The sequence below is a fragment of the Leuciscus leuciscus genome, assembly GCF_965113295.1.
Source record: "Leuciscus leuciscus genome assembly, chromosome: 6".
NCBI classification, from domain to species: domain Eukaryota; kingdom Metazoa; phylum Chordata; class Actinopteri; order Cypriniformes; family Leuciscidae; genus Leuciscus; species Leuciscus leuciscus.
The window spans coordinates 9,823,777-9,836,897 of record NC_138730.1 but is presented as its reverse complement, the minus strand read 5'-3'; the positions used below and the strand labels follow the sequence as shown (position 1 = coordinate 9,836,897).

The 13,121-nt window shown below is 38.4% G+C and overlaps 2 protein-coding genes across 2 annotated transcripts; both read left to right on the top strand.

Moving 5' to 3' along the window:
* Positions 1-7,140: 7,140 nt before the first annotated feature.
* Positions 7,141-9,385, top strand: LOC309500484 (uncharacterized protein; the record flags this gene model as incomplete). The annotated part of the gene is made up of 6 exons (XM_082172094.1): positions 7,141-7,584; positions 7,999-8,168; positions 8,374-8,581; positions 8,668-8,743; positions 8,898-9,181; positions 9,257-9,385. Exons 1-6 carry the CDS (start codon positions 7,546-7,548, stop codon positions 9,383-9,385), a joined length of 906 nt encoding a protein of 301 aa, XP_082028220.1. The 5' UTR covers positions 7,141-7,545.
* Positions 9,386-9,885: 500 nt separating this feature from the next.
* Positions 9,886-13,101, top strand: LOC309501796 (G2/M phase-specific E3 ubiquitin-protein ligase-like). The gene is made up of 7 exons (XM_082174069.1): positions 9,886-10,138; positions 10,236-10,338; positions 10,437-10,599; positions 11,390-11,487; positions 11,686-11,833; positions 12,613-12,739; positions 12,829-13,101. Exons 1-7 carry the CDS (start codon positions 9,901-9,903, stop codon positions 13,098-13,100), a joined length of 1,149 nt encoding a protein of 382 aa, XP_082030195.1. The 5' UTR covers positions 9,886-9,900; the 3' UTR covers position 13,101.
* The last annotated feature ends 20 nt before the right edge of the window (positions 13,102-13,121 follow it).

Genomic DNA, 13,121 nt, shown 5'->3' with positions numbered 1-13,121 from the left:
ATCGATAAACATCCATTGTTTAATAAAAGATTTAAAAATGGATGCAACTGAAATTGAACAGTTGAAGGTCTTCTTGCTTCATGGGCAGTTCCCAGAGGGAGCTGACAAGCACCAACGATTTGCCCTAAAAAGAAAAGCGTCCAACTTTTCCGTGATAGGTAAGGTATCGTTAATTAGTAGGCTATGGCCTAACAGTTACCTGGATATAATTGTGCGTACAAATAAACCTTGTTGATTTCAGTACATATCACGTAGAGTTGTAAATATAACTGCGGCATTATTTTATGTGTTTTTAATAGTGCTGCACGATTAATCGCATCGCAATCGTGATGTCAAGCACATGCGATTATATGACGCAAAATGCTGCGATTTTATTAAATATATTTATTTGGCCGTCAACATTGCATGAAATACATTATATATGTACATACATTATATATACATTATATACATTTTTGTCATCCTTTGGCTAGTTATACATTATACGGATTGAGAGAATGAGGCGGCGCGCGCGCACGTGAGATCTGCGTCACGTCTCTATCAGCTTTTTCTTAAAGAGACAGTAGCCACTAATGATCTCAGCTATTGAAGTTAATCAAAGAACTGAAAGAGAACAGAGAAAATGTCTCACTGCTCTTGACTAAATATATTTTGTACTTTTAATAAGGATTAGTCTATATTTCATTTATAACTTATGCAGTGCAGGCTGTTTGATAACTTAAAGGGATAGTTCACCCAAAAATGAAAATTCTATCATCATTTACTCACCCTCAAGTTGTTTTAAACCTGTATGAATTTCTTTCTTCTGCTGAACAGAAAGAAAGATATTTTGAAGAATGTCGGTAATCAGATAGTTGATGGACCCCATTGACTTCCATAGTAGGGAAAAAAATACTATGGAAGTAGATGGGGTCCATTAACTGTCTGGTTACCGACATTCTTCAGAAGAAATAAGTTCATACAGGTTTGAAACAACTTGAGGGTGAGTAAATGATGATAGAATTTTCTTTTTTGGATGAACTATCCCTTTAATGCAATTTTGGTAGGCCTATATTTTAAAGGCCTCCTGTTAGACAGTAAGAGCACAGGTAAATATGACAATTATTTTTTACTATTGAGACATATACCAAGTCTGCAGTAATGTAAAGTAGTCTATATTTAATTTTGTAAAAAAAATAATTATAATAATAATAATAATTTGAAAACAGTGTATTTGGTTGATGTTTCTAGTTTGAGTTGAGACATACACATTTCAGCATTATCACTAATCATCTGTGTGTGCATTTTACTTGAGAACCAAGCAAGTTGACTCAGGAAACCATTTATTTATTATAATCGCATATCGCAATATTGACCTCAATAATCGCAATATGACTTTTCCCCAAATCGTGCAGCCCTATTTTTAATTAATAAATTGTAGAATCATTAACTCTCCACACTGGGAAACGTTTTTTTCCCATGTGTTAAATTAACGCGAACCTAAGCAACCAAAACCATCTGGCCTTTAGGCTTATCGTTCGTGCATGCAGGGTTCGAGGGGGGTCGCTGGGGAACCCCATAAGATTTTTTTTGCTTTGTTTGGGGGATCTCTGAGAAATGTATTTTACCTTTGTGCAAAATCATGAAATCAATTCTATTTACAATGCTTTTGCATGTATGCCCCCACACAATAGGTCATGTATGTAATTATTAGCTCTTTTAATTGATTATTATGTACAGTAGTTTCCATAAATTTACGATCAATTATAGCGGAAAGAAATTGTACATGATACTCCACAGAGGACCAGCTCTACTACAAGAGGAGGAAGGGCACACTGCTTGAAACATCAAGCAAAGTTGTGAGCACAGCAGAGGAGGCAGACACCATTTTTCAAGAATTTCACTGTGGAGACATCAGTGGGCATCAAGGCCAGTTGAAAACTAGAGATGCCATATCACAACGTTTTTACTGGCCTGGCATGTCAACCGACATAGAAAAATGGATAGGCTCCTGCACTGTAAAGAACACTAATGGATGGTCCAGTTTTGAGGACATTGTCATTAACTAAATAAATTGTCTTTTGACTTAATACATCAACATCTGTATTCCCTCAATAAATGTTTGCAGGTTTCACAGTGCACAGAGTGTCAGTCTAAGAGGAAATCAATCAAACTCCAGCCAGAATTCACACAAATAATGGTATCAACTCCAGAATTTAATTTAAAACAGTAGTTATTATAGCTATATAATCTATTTTTTTCATTGTGTGAACATTGTCTATTTTTCTGTTAACAGACCAAGGCTCCCTTTGAATTAATCGGGATGGACCTAATTGGAAAATTGACAAAAACAGACAATCAAAATCAATACATCTGTGTCTTGATTGATTACCGAACCAGATGGGCGCAGGCATACCCGATGAAACTGAAAAATGCTGTGGAGGTCACAAACTGCCTCCTTAAGTTTGTTTATCAGTTTGAGGTGCCCAAAAGAATTCTCACCGACAATGGCAGGGAATTTGTCAATAATGTAAGTGAAGTGTTTGCTAATGTGAATGGCAATGTAAAATGGTTTTCTATGGCAAGAGTTACATGGATGCTTGCATGTCTTCTGTAGATCAACACTGAGGTATGCAACCGGCTGGGGATCAAGAGGAGCCTGTGTGCCCCCTACCACCCACAGACAAATGGACTGGTGGAAAAATTTAATGACACCATTCAGAAGTAAAATATCATTACCATATAGAAGTAAATTATGATGTGGTTGCTACTTATGTCATGATGCCTCAATGTGTTCGGGGGTGGCTTGAGTTTGAAGAGGAAACACTGGCTTTCAAGAAAAATTTTGAAAGATGTGCAATTTAGTAATCATGACACACACACACTTATGCCTAGTACACACTACACAACTTTAAATTTTTGCAGATCACTGTGCGACTTATATTACATGACTTGCTCTGGAGTGTTGAAGTCGTTGTGGTGTTTACACTACATAACACTACGTAAATTATCTGAAACGGGGGTTACACACTACACAAGCTGACTGTCACCCAAAGATTCTTCAGTAACAATTACACTATAATTTTTTCAGAGCTCTTGGAAAACTGGTCAAAGACAAAACCAATACCTGGGATCAATATTTAGAACCTGTCATGTTTGGCTTGCGGACCAAGAAGCAACTTACGACACAGTTTTCCCCCTTCCACCTAATGTTTGGAAGAGAGGCCCGTTATCCGAGTCAAGTCCCTGAGTATTTTCAGGTGAAGGATAACCTTTATAGACTTTTTCAATGTCCACTGAAACATAATATATACTTTAAACAGCTATGATATATAGATTAAATCTTTACTTCCATATCTCCACAGATGAAAGACACCATGGAGAATGATTTCCTGGCTGAAGAGGTGGCAATCGACATCCAGCGCCATGAGGAGATCATGAAGATTGTGGAGGACAACACTAAGAGACAGCACGACAGAATCAGGGGAAGGACAAGACAGAAGGGTCTTCTGTTACCAGTGGGGGCCCTGGTATGGAGAGAAAATGTGAGGAGCCAGCAGAGGAAAGGGGGAAAACTCGACCGAGAGTACTTGGGACCTTTTACAGTGGTCAAGGTTGAGGGGAAAAGTGTGGCCTCTACCCGTGTCACCTCCCCAACACCACGCCCTGTTAGCGCCTCTACCCGTGTCACCTCCCCAACACCACTCCCTGTTAACGCCTCTACCCGTGTCACCTCCCCAACACCACGCCCTGTTAGCGCCTCTACCCGTGTCACCTCCCCAACACCACTCCCTGTTAACGCCTCTACCCGTGTCACCTCCCCAACACCACCCCCTGTTAGCGCCTCTACCCGTGTCACCTCCCCAACACCACCCCCTGTTAGCGCCTCTACCCGTGTTACCTCGCCAACAACATCCCCTGTTAGCACCTCAACGCCTGTTAGCTCGCCAACACCATCCCCAGTTGGCAACTCAACCCGAGGTACCATGCCAACACCATCTCCTGTTGGCACCTCAACCCATGTTACCTCGCCAACACCATCCCCTGTTGGCACCTCAGCACCTGTTACCTTACCAACACCATCTCCTGTTGGCACTTCAAAGCCTGTTACCTCACCAACACCATCTCTTGTTGGCACTTCAACCCCTGTTCCCTCCCCAGCCCCCATGGATGAGAATGAGGAGGATGATGCCTCCCCCCAGTGCAACAAAACCTCACACCCTGGGTTCCATGAGCAGTGTAGGTGGACAAAATAACTCTTAACAGCAATCATTACATTTACATTTACATTTATTCATTTAGCTGACGCTTTTATCCAGAGCGACTTACAATTGCTATATATGTCAGAGGTCGCATGCCTCTGGAGCAACTAGGGGTTAAGTGTCTTGCTCAGGGACACATTGGTGTCTCACAGTGGATTCGAACCCGGGTCTCTCACACCAAAGGCATGTGTCTTATCCATTGCGCCACCACCACCCCTGTAATCATGTTAACCTTTTGAATTTTGTGAATCTCCTGTATACATATCAGCATATTGAACTAGAAATGAATGCCATATACTTACTAGTAATTTATATCCAAATGTCACGTCATCAAAAGGCATAACAGACGCCTGGGGAGGGAATAAATCCCATGTCCTGCTGTCCCGCATGGGCCCATATAAGTTGTTTTATTGGGACATTGCAAGGACTGCGCCGGGACAAGATTTGGAGAGTGAGGTAAGCTTTGTTATTGGTTGCACTTTAAGGGAAATCTGAAATGTACTTGTATAGTAGTATTGAAATGAATTTATATTTGTACTTATATAATTCATACTGTCACAGTTTGCTGTAGTGTGTTGAATAAGTAATTGATAACATCAATATGGTGATAACAAGCAATTATAGATAAGTCAAAACAGGTGAACTTAACAAATAGTACAGTATTAATGGATACATCCTGGATATGGTGCCAAAGGTCCACAAACTTACATTCCAGCACTTTTGATATCAGATAAAGACTTACATCACATACACAATTTCATACTGGTATAGTATTTCCATAAACTTCTAAATTTACATATTAACTGAACACACCCCTAGAACAACTCAACAAATGACAGTACTCAAAAGAGGAACAATATCATACACAGAGTATATCTGGAACACCATTACAGTACTACACACCGATATAGTACATTCATGAATATCAAAAATACTGTACTAATAAATTGAAAAAATGCGGAAAACTAAAAGGACACGAAAACAAGAGAAAAACATAGCCATATTTAAGGAATACCGTTACATTACTTACACTTACACTTACACATTACTTACAATTATTTCCCAAACCTGTACTTACACTTTAGGTGATCAATGCACTGATGTGCAAAATGGTAATAGAGAAGAACAAGGTGGGAGGGAAGGCCCTTTTCATCGATTCTTTCGAAATGACAAGGATCTGGGAAGGAAAGGGGTCAAGATTGAAGGTAGGCAGAGTTTAGGTTAGTTCTGTAAAAAGACTCCAAATTTAATGATGTCATGTTAGTGATTCTGAAAATGCTCCTGGTCTTTTGCAGTGTGATCCCACCCAACACAACCTACTTATGGGTGCTGTCCATGAGCCAGGCCACTGGACATTAACTGTAAGTGCAAGTACTTGGTCTTATGCATGCATACACACAGAAATACACACATGGTCCAATGGGGGTCACCTAAGAATTGCAGAAGAATTGCAGCGGAAACCCAACATATTTTTCAGCCATTTATTCACACAAAATACTTTGAAGACAATGTAAGCACATGTGACATTCTGATTCTTTAGGTGATCTTTCCCAAGGAAAGACACAGTATTGTTCTGGATCCCCTGGGCAATGACAAATGCAAGTTTGAAAAATGTTTGCAGTCTACAAGGTAACTCATAAAAACCATGGTAATAAGTTTTCACTTAAAAACACATATATAAGAATGTATTCTCATATGTCATGGTGTTGGTTCATCAGGAAGAAAGGGTGCAATGTGTCGAGGTGGACAGCCGGCACTATTCCACACACCCTGCAGGCGGATCCTTTGTCCTGAAAGTAAGTTTGTGATTTCTGTGTAGGCTTTGTGGTTCTAAACAATACAAAGTGTTGAACGTATGACCAGTTGACCAAACAACTAATTAAGTATATGTCACATTATGCAGAGAAGATACTGAAAAACGAGCCACTGTTATTCTCTAATAAAAGAGAAGCAGTAGCTCACTACAGGAAGGAGGTGGCCAGGGCACTTCTGGAGAAGTCTGGTAATGTAGCATATATTCTGGTCAGATGCATGTATTCCTACCTTATTTTCTGGTCAGATGCATGTATTCCTATCTTATATTCTGGTCTGATGTTTGTATTCCTAGTTTATATTCTGGTCAGATGCATGTATTCCTAGCTTACATTCTGGTCGGATTCATGTATTCCTAGACATATTGACAAATGTTATTGTATTTGTATTGTATTGAAACAATTGTTGACAAGTCTTATTGGTGTCACTGATGACCAGATGACCTTCGTGAGCTGTGCCACCATTGTGGTGAAAACAACGTTTTGTCCGAAGATGGGAAGACAACCAAATGGGTAAAGGATCCCATTATAAAACTTCATTTTTAGTGTCTTTGTTACAGTGAATTTAAAATATTTACTCCCAATTGTTTGCTATGTTGTCTTCACCTTTGTTGTTACAGGTCCAATGTGACACATGTGACCGGTGGTTCCACATGGTATGTGTTAAACATGGAAGCCCCGAGAGTGAAACCTTCAGTTGTGCCGCATGTACAAGTGTGTAAAATAAATGTAGTTTTATCTTGAAATGGTTTTATGTTTGTGTAAGCCTAGTACGGGTAAGTACACACTAGGTTAGTTAAATGAATATACAATTACCCCTAATAAAAATAATTCACCTTAAAGGAAAAAATTAAATCACCACATCAAGTGATTTGCATACACAAAATTACAACTTGTATTAATTGAACAACAATTGAAATAAACAATTACAATAACAAGTGTGTGGGTGCGTTATCAGTGTACGTGTATGACTTAATAAGTCATCAAGGATCACCAGTTCTGTCCACTCAAATTCACATAAGCCAAATCCATTTTGTTCAGTGCTAGGCGTCTGGGAGCAGGGTTGCCAGGTGCCATCAAGGTTTTCTATGGAATAAAATCACTTTCAAAAATAATCGTACGTAATTCAAAACATTTGTGTGTACTTTTAATATACTCGTGCGTAATTTAAAACTATTGTATGTAATTCTGTTTTTTGTCAGAGTTGGATTCCAAAATCTACGGCCACGACAGTTTACAGATACGCGATTTTGTGTGTTTTTTAGAGTACAACTCTAAAATGTACGACTGTGACAGTTTACAGACACGGTGCTTGTTTTCACAACAGCTCTGTTACACACACGACATGCGAATTACGACCACGAAGTGCGGTGTGCGAAACGACTGTCAAAAATACGTCATCAAGGTCACAGGCATTACTATCCGAGGGAAGATGAATCGATTCAATGAAGTGCGCATGCGCCCCACCAACGGTTTAAACCACTGGCGCCGAAATGGCGGATCAGCAGCCAAGCGCTCACTCCTCATCTCAAGTAAGTTAATAATTATTATTATTTTTTAATCTGACATGTTTAAGCAGGGGTCATCAAACTTGTTCCTGGCGGTCATGAGGTCGGAGCTAAACTCTGAAGGACACCGGCCCTCCAGGACCGAACTTGACGACCCCTGTGTTTAAGGGTTAACGTTAGTTATAACTAATAACAGAGTGGAGCAATATTACAGAGATAGTATAGTAGGTAAGATAAGCTCTCAGAGTACATGTAAAGTTAAGTGCTTAAAGAAGACAGTTGTTTAGGAGGTCATCACTGCAGCCTGTAGCGCGATGAGATAGGGCTACATAAAAGAATGAGAACAGCCGTGTTACGTGCACTGTACGTTAATACACAGGTCATGTAATATAAGTGTTCACTGTTTAAGTATTGAAGTCATATTTCATTGTTCATCAGGTTCCATTAGGTGACATCTTGCATACAGCCCAGAATCTGGTGTCGATGTTGACCAACACCTTAAGTGTTGGACAACCGAAAGTGGGGAACCAGTCCAATATCAGTGTACAGTCAGCAGAAGAAAGAAGGTCCAAGTCAAATGTGCAGTCAGTTCAGCAGGAAATGGCTAGGTGTGAGATTCAATGTAATTGTTGTTTTAATAAAATATGTGTATGTCTGTACTGGTGGAATATACAGTTTGTACAGTATATCTTTTTTATTACATACTGTATATAAGTTTCATCACACATTAACATTACATCACATATATTAGTGTACATGTGAGTGTTCTCAATGTTCTGAACTGGCTCAAAATAAAAATGAAGTCCTGTTTAGGTCATTTCCTGGATTCTTCAGAAAGGAAGTGAGGGGTAAAAAACGTTTTGGACCATATAAACGGCCACAGAAAAGCTTTTTGATGGTTTTTTTTCTCCTTGACCAACAATATGAGAAAACGCCCAAAGGAGAGACAGAATTACAACTTACACTTGCAGGACTTGGGAGAAGATCATTAACTATAACCGAAAACATGACTCATTCAGAGGTAAGATCAATAATGTATTTTTTCATGTTTTTTTTGTGTCGGGTGAATTTCCTTAATCTTTTTTTAATCTGCCTTTGATAATTAAGCTATCAGAGGTGCTTGTTAATGCATATCCAAAACTGGCAAAAATCTGCGGAGGATGGTTGCTGCACAAGTGCTCAGGTATGTAGGATCGTTTTGAAATTTTTTTCCTAACCTCTTAAAACTTATGTGAATTGAAATCATATGCGTTTATAGATATCAGATGGATTTTATCTGTTAAATATTTTTGGTGTATTGTCTATTTCTATATTCTGTTAAATACTTTGAATCATAGGTGGAGGTGGTCAACGGAAATTGACTGTCATCCCTCCTGACCCTGATGGGTATAATGGACAGCAATTAAAAACCGTGAGCAGCAATGGAAAGAGCACAATGTATGTAGTTCCTCTGCAAGAGCAAATTGACACAACTCCATTACCACCTGATGCAAGGGAATTCGAAAAAATGCCCAAAGCCCAGTGTACACTCTGCAGCAAAATGGTTCCCCTTCAGTGCCTTCCAGTACACATAAAACACTGTAAGATGGAACATGTGGATCTGTGTATCTCAAGTGATGATGTAAGTCTAAGGTGTTTATTATAGTCATCAGTGAGCTCTAAAAACAAGGTTGATGAGTTTCTGTTTTATTTCCAGTCGATGGAGAAGTCCCTAGACTCCCCACAAGAAGATAATTCAACTTCTATTGACACTTGGAAAGAGGCGTGTTTAAAAAAAAAAAAAAAAAATTATACTGATCTTTTGTTTATATTTCATAAGCTCTGAAAACACAATTTTTATGTGATTTTTACGTTTTCAGGAATTGGAAAAGTCACCAGATATTGAAAGCTGTGCTTCAAATATAAATGAAGTCTGTACAGAGAAGGTGAAAAGGATATTTATTTATTTATTTATGTGTTTAAAAAAATATATGAATTTTCAGTTTATGGTTTATGCATGGTTCCTAAACGATTGTTTGTGTGTAATTTAACTCAGTATTTTAATGTCACATCAGACTGCTGAATGTCCACTTTGCAAGAAAACCTTTGACAGTGATGTTATAGAGATACATGCAGCCAACTGTGGATTACGGTAAATTACTAAATAGTTTAGTGTCACTTATCTAATATTAATCATTTAAATGTTTCCTATCCAGCAATTTGAAATATTAAAGCATTTAATTTTTGTTTTTGTTTGTGTGCAGAACTGCAGAATATGATGATGACTTCAGTGACCCATACACTTCAAAGGTAAAAATGGTATATTAAGAAAGTGTTTGTTTTGCTTTGCTGGTACATTTCATGTTTCGTTTCTGTTTATTTCTATTACAAAGTTCTGGGGAGATTCTGAATTGGATCGGCAGTAAAGTTGATCAAACCAACACCTTTTCCATCTGCATTTCTCGGAATGACATCTACAACAGAGGAATGCAGCAGTGGCAGCGCCAAAAGAAATCGTCACCAAAAGGCAGACTAAAGGTTACCTTTTTTGGAGAAGCTGGGGTTGACTCTGGTGCTCTTAGCAAGGAGTTCTTAACAGGTATAATTAATTTAGTTTATTATAAAATGTATGTTTTATATTTTAAAGCAGACATTTTGTCAGATCAGATTTTAAACCGGTTGTATTTGTTGTCTAGAAATGATTGCAGAGATTGAAACAAGACTTTTTATCGCTGGTGTAGATAAAAAAGGGAAAAATCCAGTCTATTGTCTCAACAGCTTGGATCGTAACTACTTCAGGTATGCAAGATTTGATCAGTTAAAATTTTTCAACATGTTTCAATAAACCTTTTTGGTTGATTCAAGGTTTTGTTTTATCCACTGTGGTATGGTATTAGAAGTGCAGGAGAAATTATGGCTGTCAGTCTAGCACAAGGAGGACCACCGCCGGTTTTTTTGCGTGCGTGGTGTTTCCAATATCTTCGCACTGGAGATTATGACAGTATACAGGTGACTACCAGTGATGTCACAGATTTAGAATTCTCCCTGCTCATTGAGAAGGTAAAATAGTAACCTGAAATGTAAGTAAAATATAGTAATGTTTAAAGGGATACTCTACCGTTTTTTCATATTAAATTATGTTATTCCCTTAACTAAGACGAGTTGATACATACCTATCTCCTCTCAGTGCGTGCACTTAATCGCTCTAGCGCGCGGTGACACTTTGATAGCACTTAGCTTACCCCAGTATATTCAATGGTATCTAACAGCAATGAATTTAGAAGTGACCAAACACATCAACGTTTTCCCTATTTGAAAACAGTTACACGAGTAGTTATATGACCAAGTATGGTGACACAAAATAAAACGTGGTGCTTTTCTTTTCTTTTTCAAAAAAAGTCATGCCTGATCACGCCTGAAGTGAGAGGAAGAGGATCAGGCGTGACTTTTTACTGCGCCAGTCGAAGTACTCCCAAAAGTGCTATTACGCCATACATTATAGTTATGCTTTTTAACCCGCTTAGAAAAGCGCCACGTTTTATTTTGTGTCACCATACTTGTTCATATAACTACTCGTGTAACTGTTTTCAAATAGGGAAAACGTTGATGTGTTTGGTCACTTCTAAATTCATTGCTGTTAGATTCCATTGAATATACTGGGGTAAGCTAAGTGCTATCAAAGTGTCACCGCGCGCTAGAGCGATTAAGTGCACGCACTGAGAGGAGATAGGTATGTATCAACTCGTCTTAGTTAAGGGAATAACATAGTTTAATATGAAAAAACGGTAGAGTATCCCTTTAACTCTGTAAAAGTAAATGAGTATTCTGTATTCTATTTCTCTGTATTTAGGTTAACTCAACAGATGACATGAGTGAGCTTACAGATGAGATTTTAAGCTGTGGATACACTGGAAGAGTGTCTGCCGACATGAAAAGCAACATAATCAGGTGCACTATACTTTTTATTCTCCTCGGAGTACAAAAAGTTTAAATTTTACCTGCATTTGTAATCTTATGAAATGTAGTATAGTACATAACAAAAAGCATCACATTTATCATATAGTACATCAAAATTGAGTTACTGTATATTTTTTTAATATTGTTTATTGTTTTAAACATTTGATGAAACCATTACATTGCCTCTAGAGCCATTGTTTTACACTCCACTATGAGAGTTGTTCCAATGCTTGATCAGCTGAGAAAAGGCCTGCAGCTCTACGATCTCCAGAAAGTCATGGAAATGCATCCAGACTTATGTCTACCATTGTTTGTCCCAGGGGAAAAAGATGACAGGGTAAATCATTGTGGTTCTTATGGTGTTTTCATAATGAGGACATGTTAAAGGGATAGTTCACTTTGAAATTTAATTTTGGTATGTTTTAGCTTACCTCAAGGGCATCCAAGATGTAGGTGTCTTTGTTTCCGCATTAGTTTCAATTTTTATATTTTTAGGTCAAACCGTTCTTGTCTGTCAGTCATATAATGCAGGTCTATGGTCACCACCTCAAAGAGCATGCACAGAGAAGTCCAAATTAAACAATTCCCCATCGTAAGTACACATTGATGGCCTAAGACACGAAACGAGCGGTTTGTGTGAGAAAATGAACAGTATTTATATTGTTTTTACCTCTTGTACACTTTACGGCGCTTGCGTAGACTAAGCCAGAACGCGCACACACGTCACACACCAGGAAGCGCGCGCGCCCTCAGATCACTTGGACATGGCTGTGTATAAGAGGTAAAAACAATATAAATACTGTTCATTTTCTCACACAAACCGCTCGTTTCGTGTCTTAGGCCATCAATGTGTACTTACGATGGGGAATTGTTTAATTTGGACTTCTCTGTGCATGCTCTTTGAGGTGGTGACCATAGACCTGCATTATATGACTGACAGACAAGAACGGTTTGACCTAAAAATATAAAAATTGAAACTACTGCGGAAACAAAGACACCTACATCTTGGATGCCCTTGAGGTAAGCTAAAACATACCAAAATTTTATTTCAAAGTGAACTATGCCTTTAAATGTGACAGGCATATAGAAATGCTAACACTATCTCTTTTATTTAAGGTGGATGCAGGCTTCATTCTGGAGAATTGCCACCCTGTCTTTAGTGACAAAGGTTCTGTGAAATACACCAAAGAAGTAAATGTAATTAACTTTTTCCAGGATTTCCTACAGGAAGTTGAGGATCGTGGTATGTATTATCATAAAAGCACAACATACTTAGTGGAATGAAAACAAGATTAACAGAACTTTAAGCCTCCCTCCCTCCCTGTTTTTAAGATGGTGAAGCTGAACAAATGACTGCAGGTAAAGTTATGCAGTGGATGACAGGCCAGAGACATAAGCCTATTCTCCCCAGTGACCAGAAGGATTTCAACATCACTGTGAAGTTCAATCACGACTGTGACACAAAACACACTGTGTGTTTTCCAACTGTAAGCGCATGTACTCGCACAATTACGTTTCCTACAGCTCACCTGAAAACACTGAATGAATTTAAAAACATAATGGAAATAGCTATGAAATATGGGGAGTCATTTGACAATGTTTAAATGTATTTGGTGGGGAAAGCA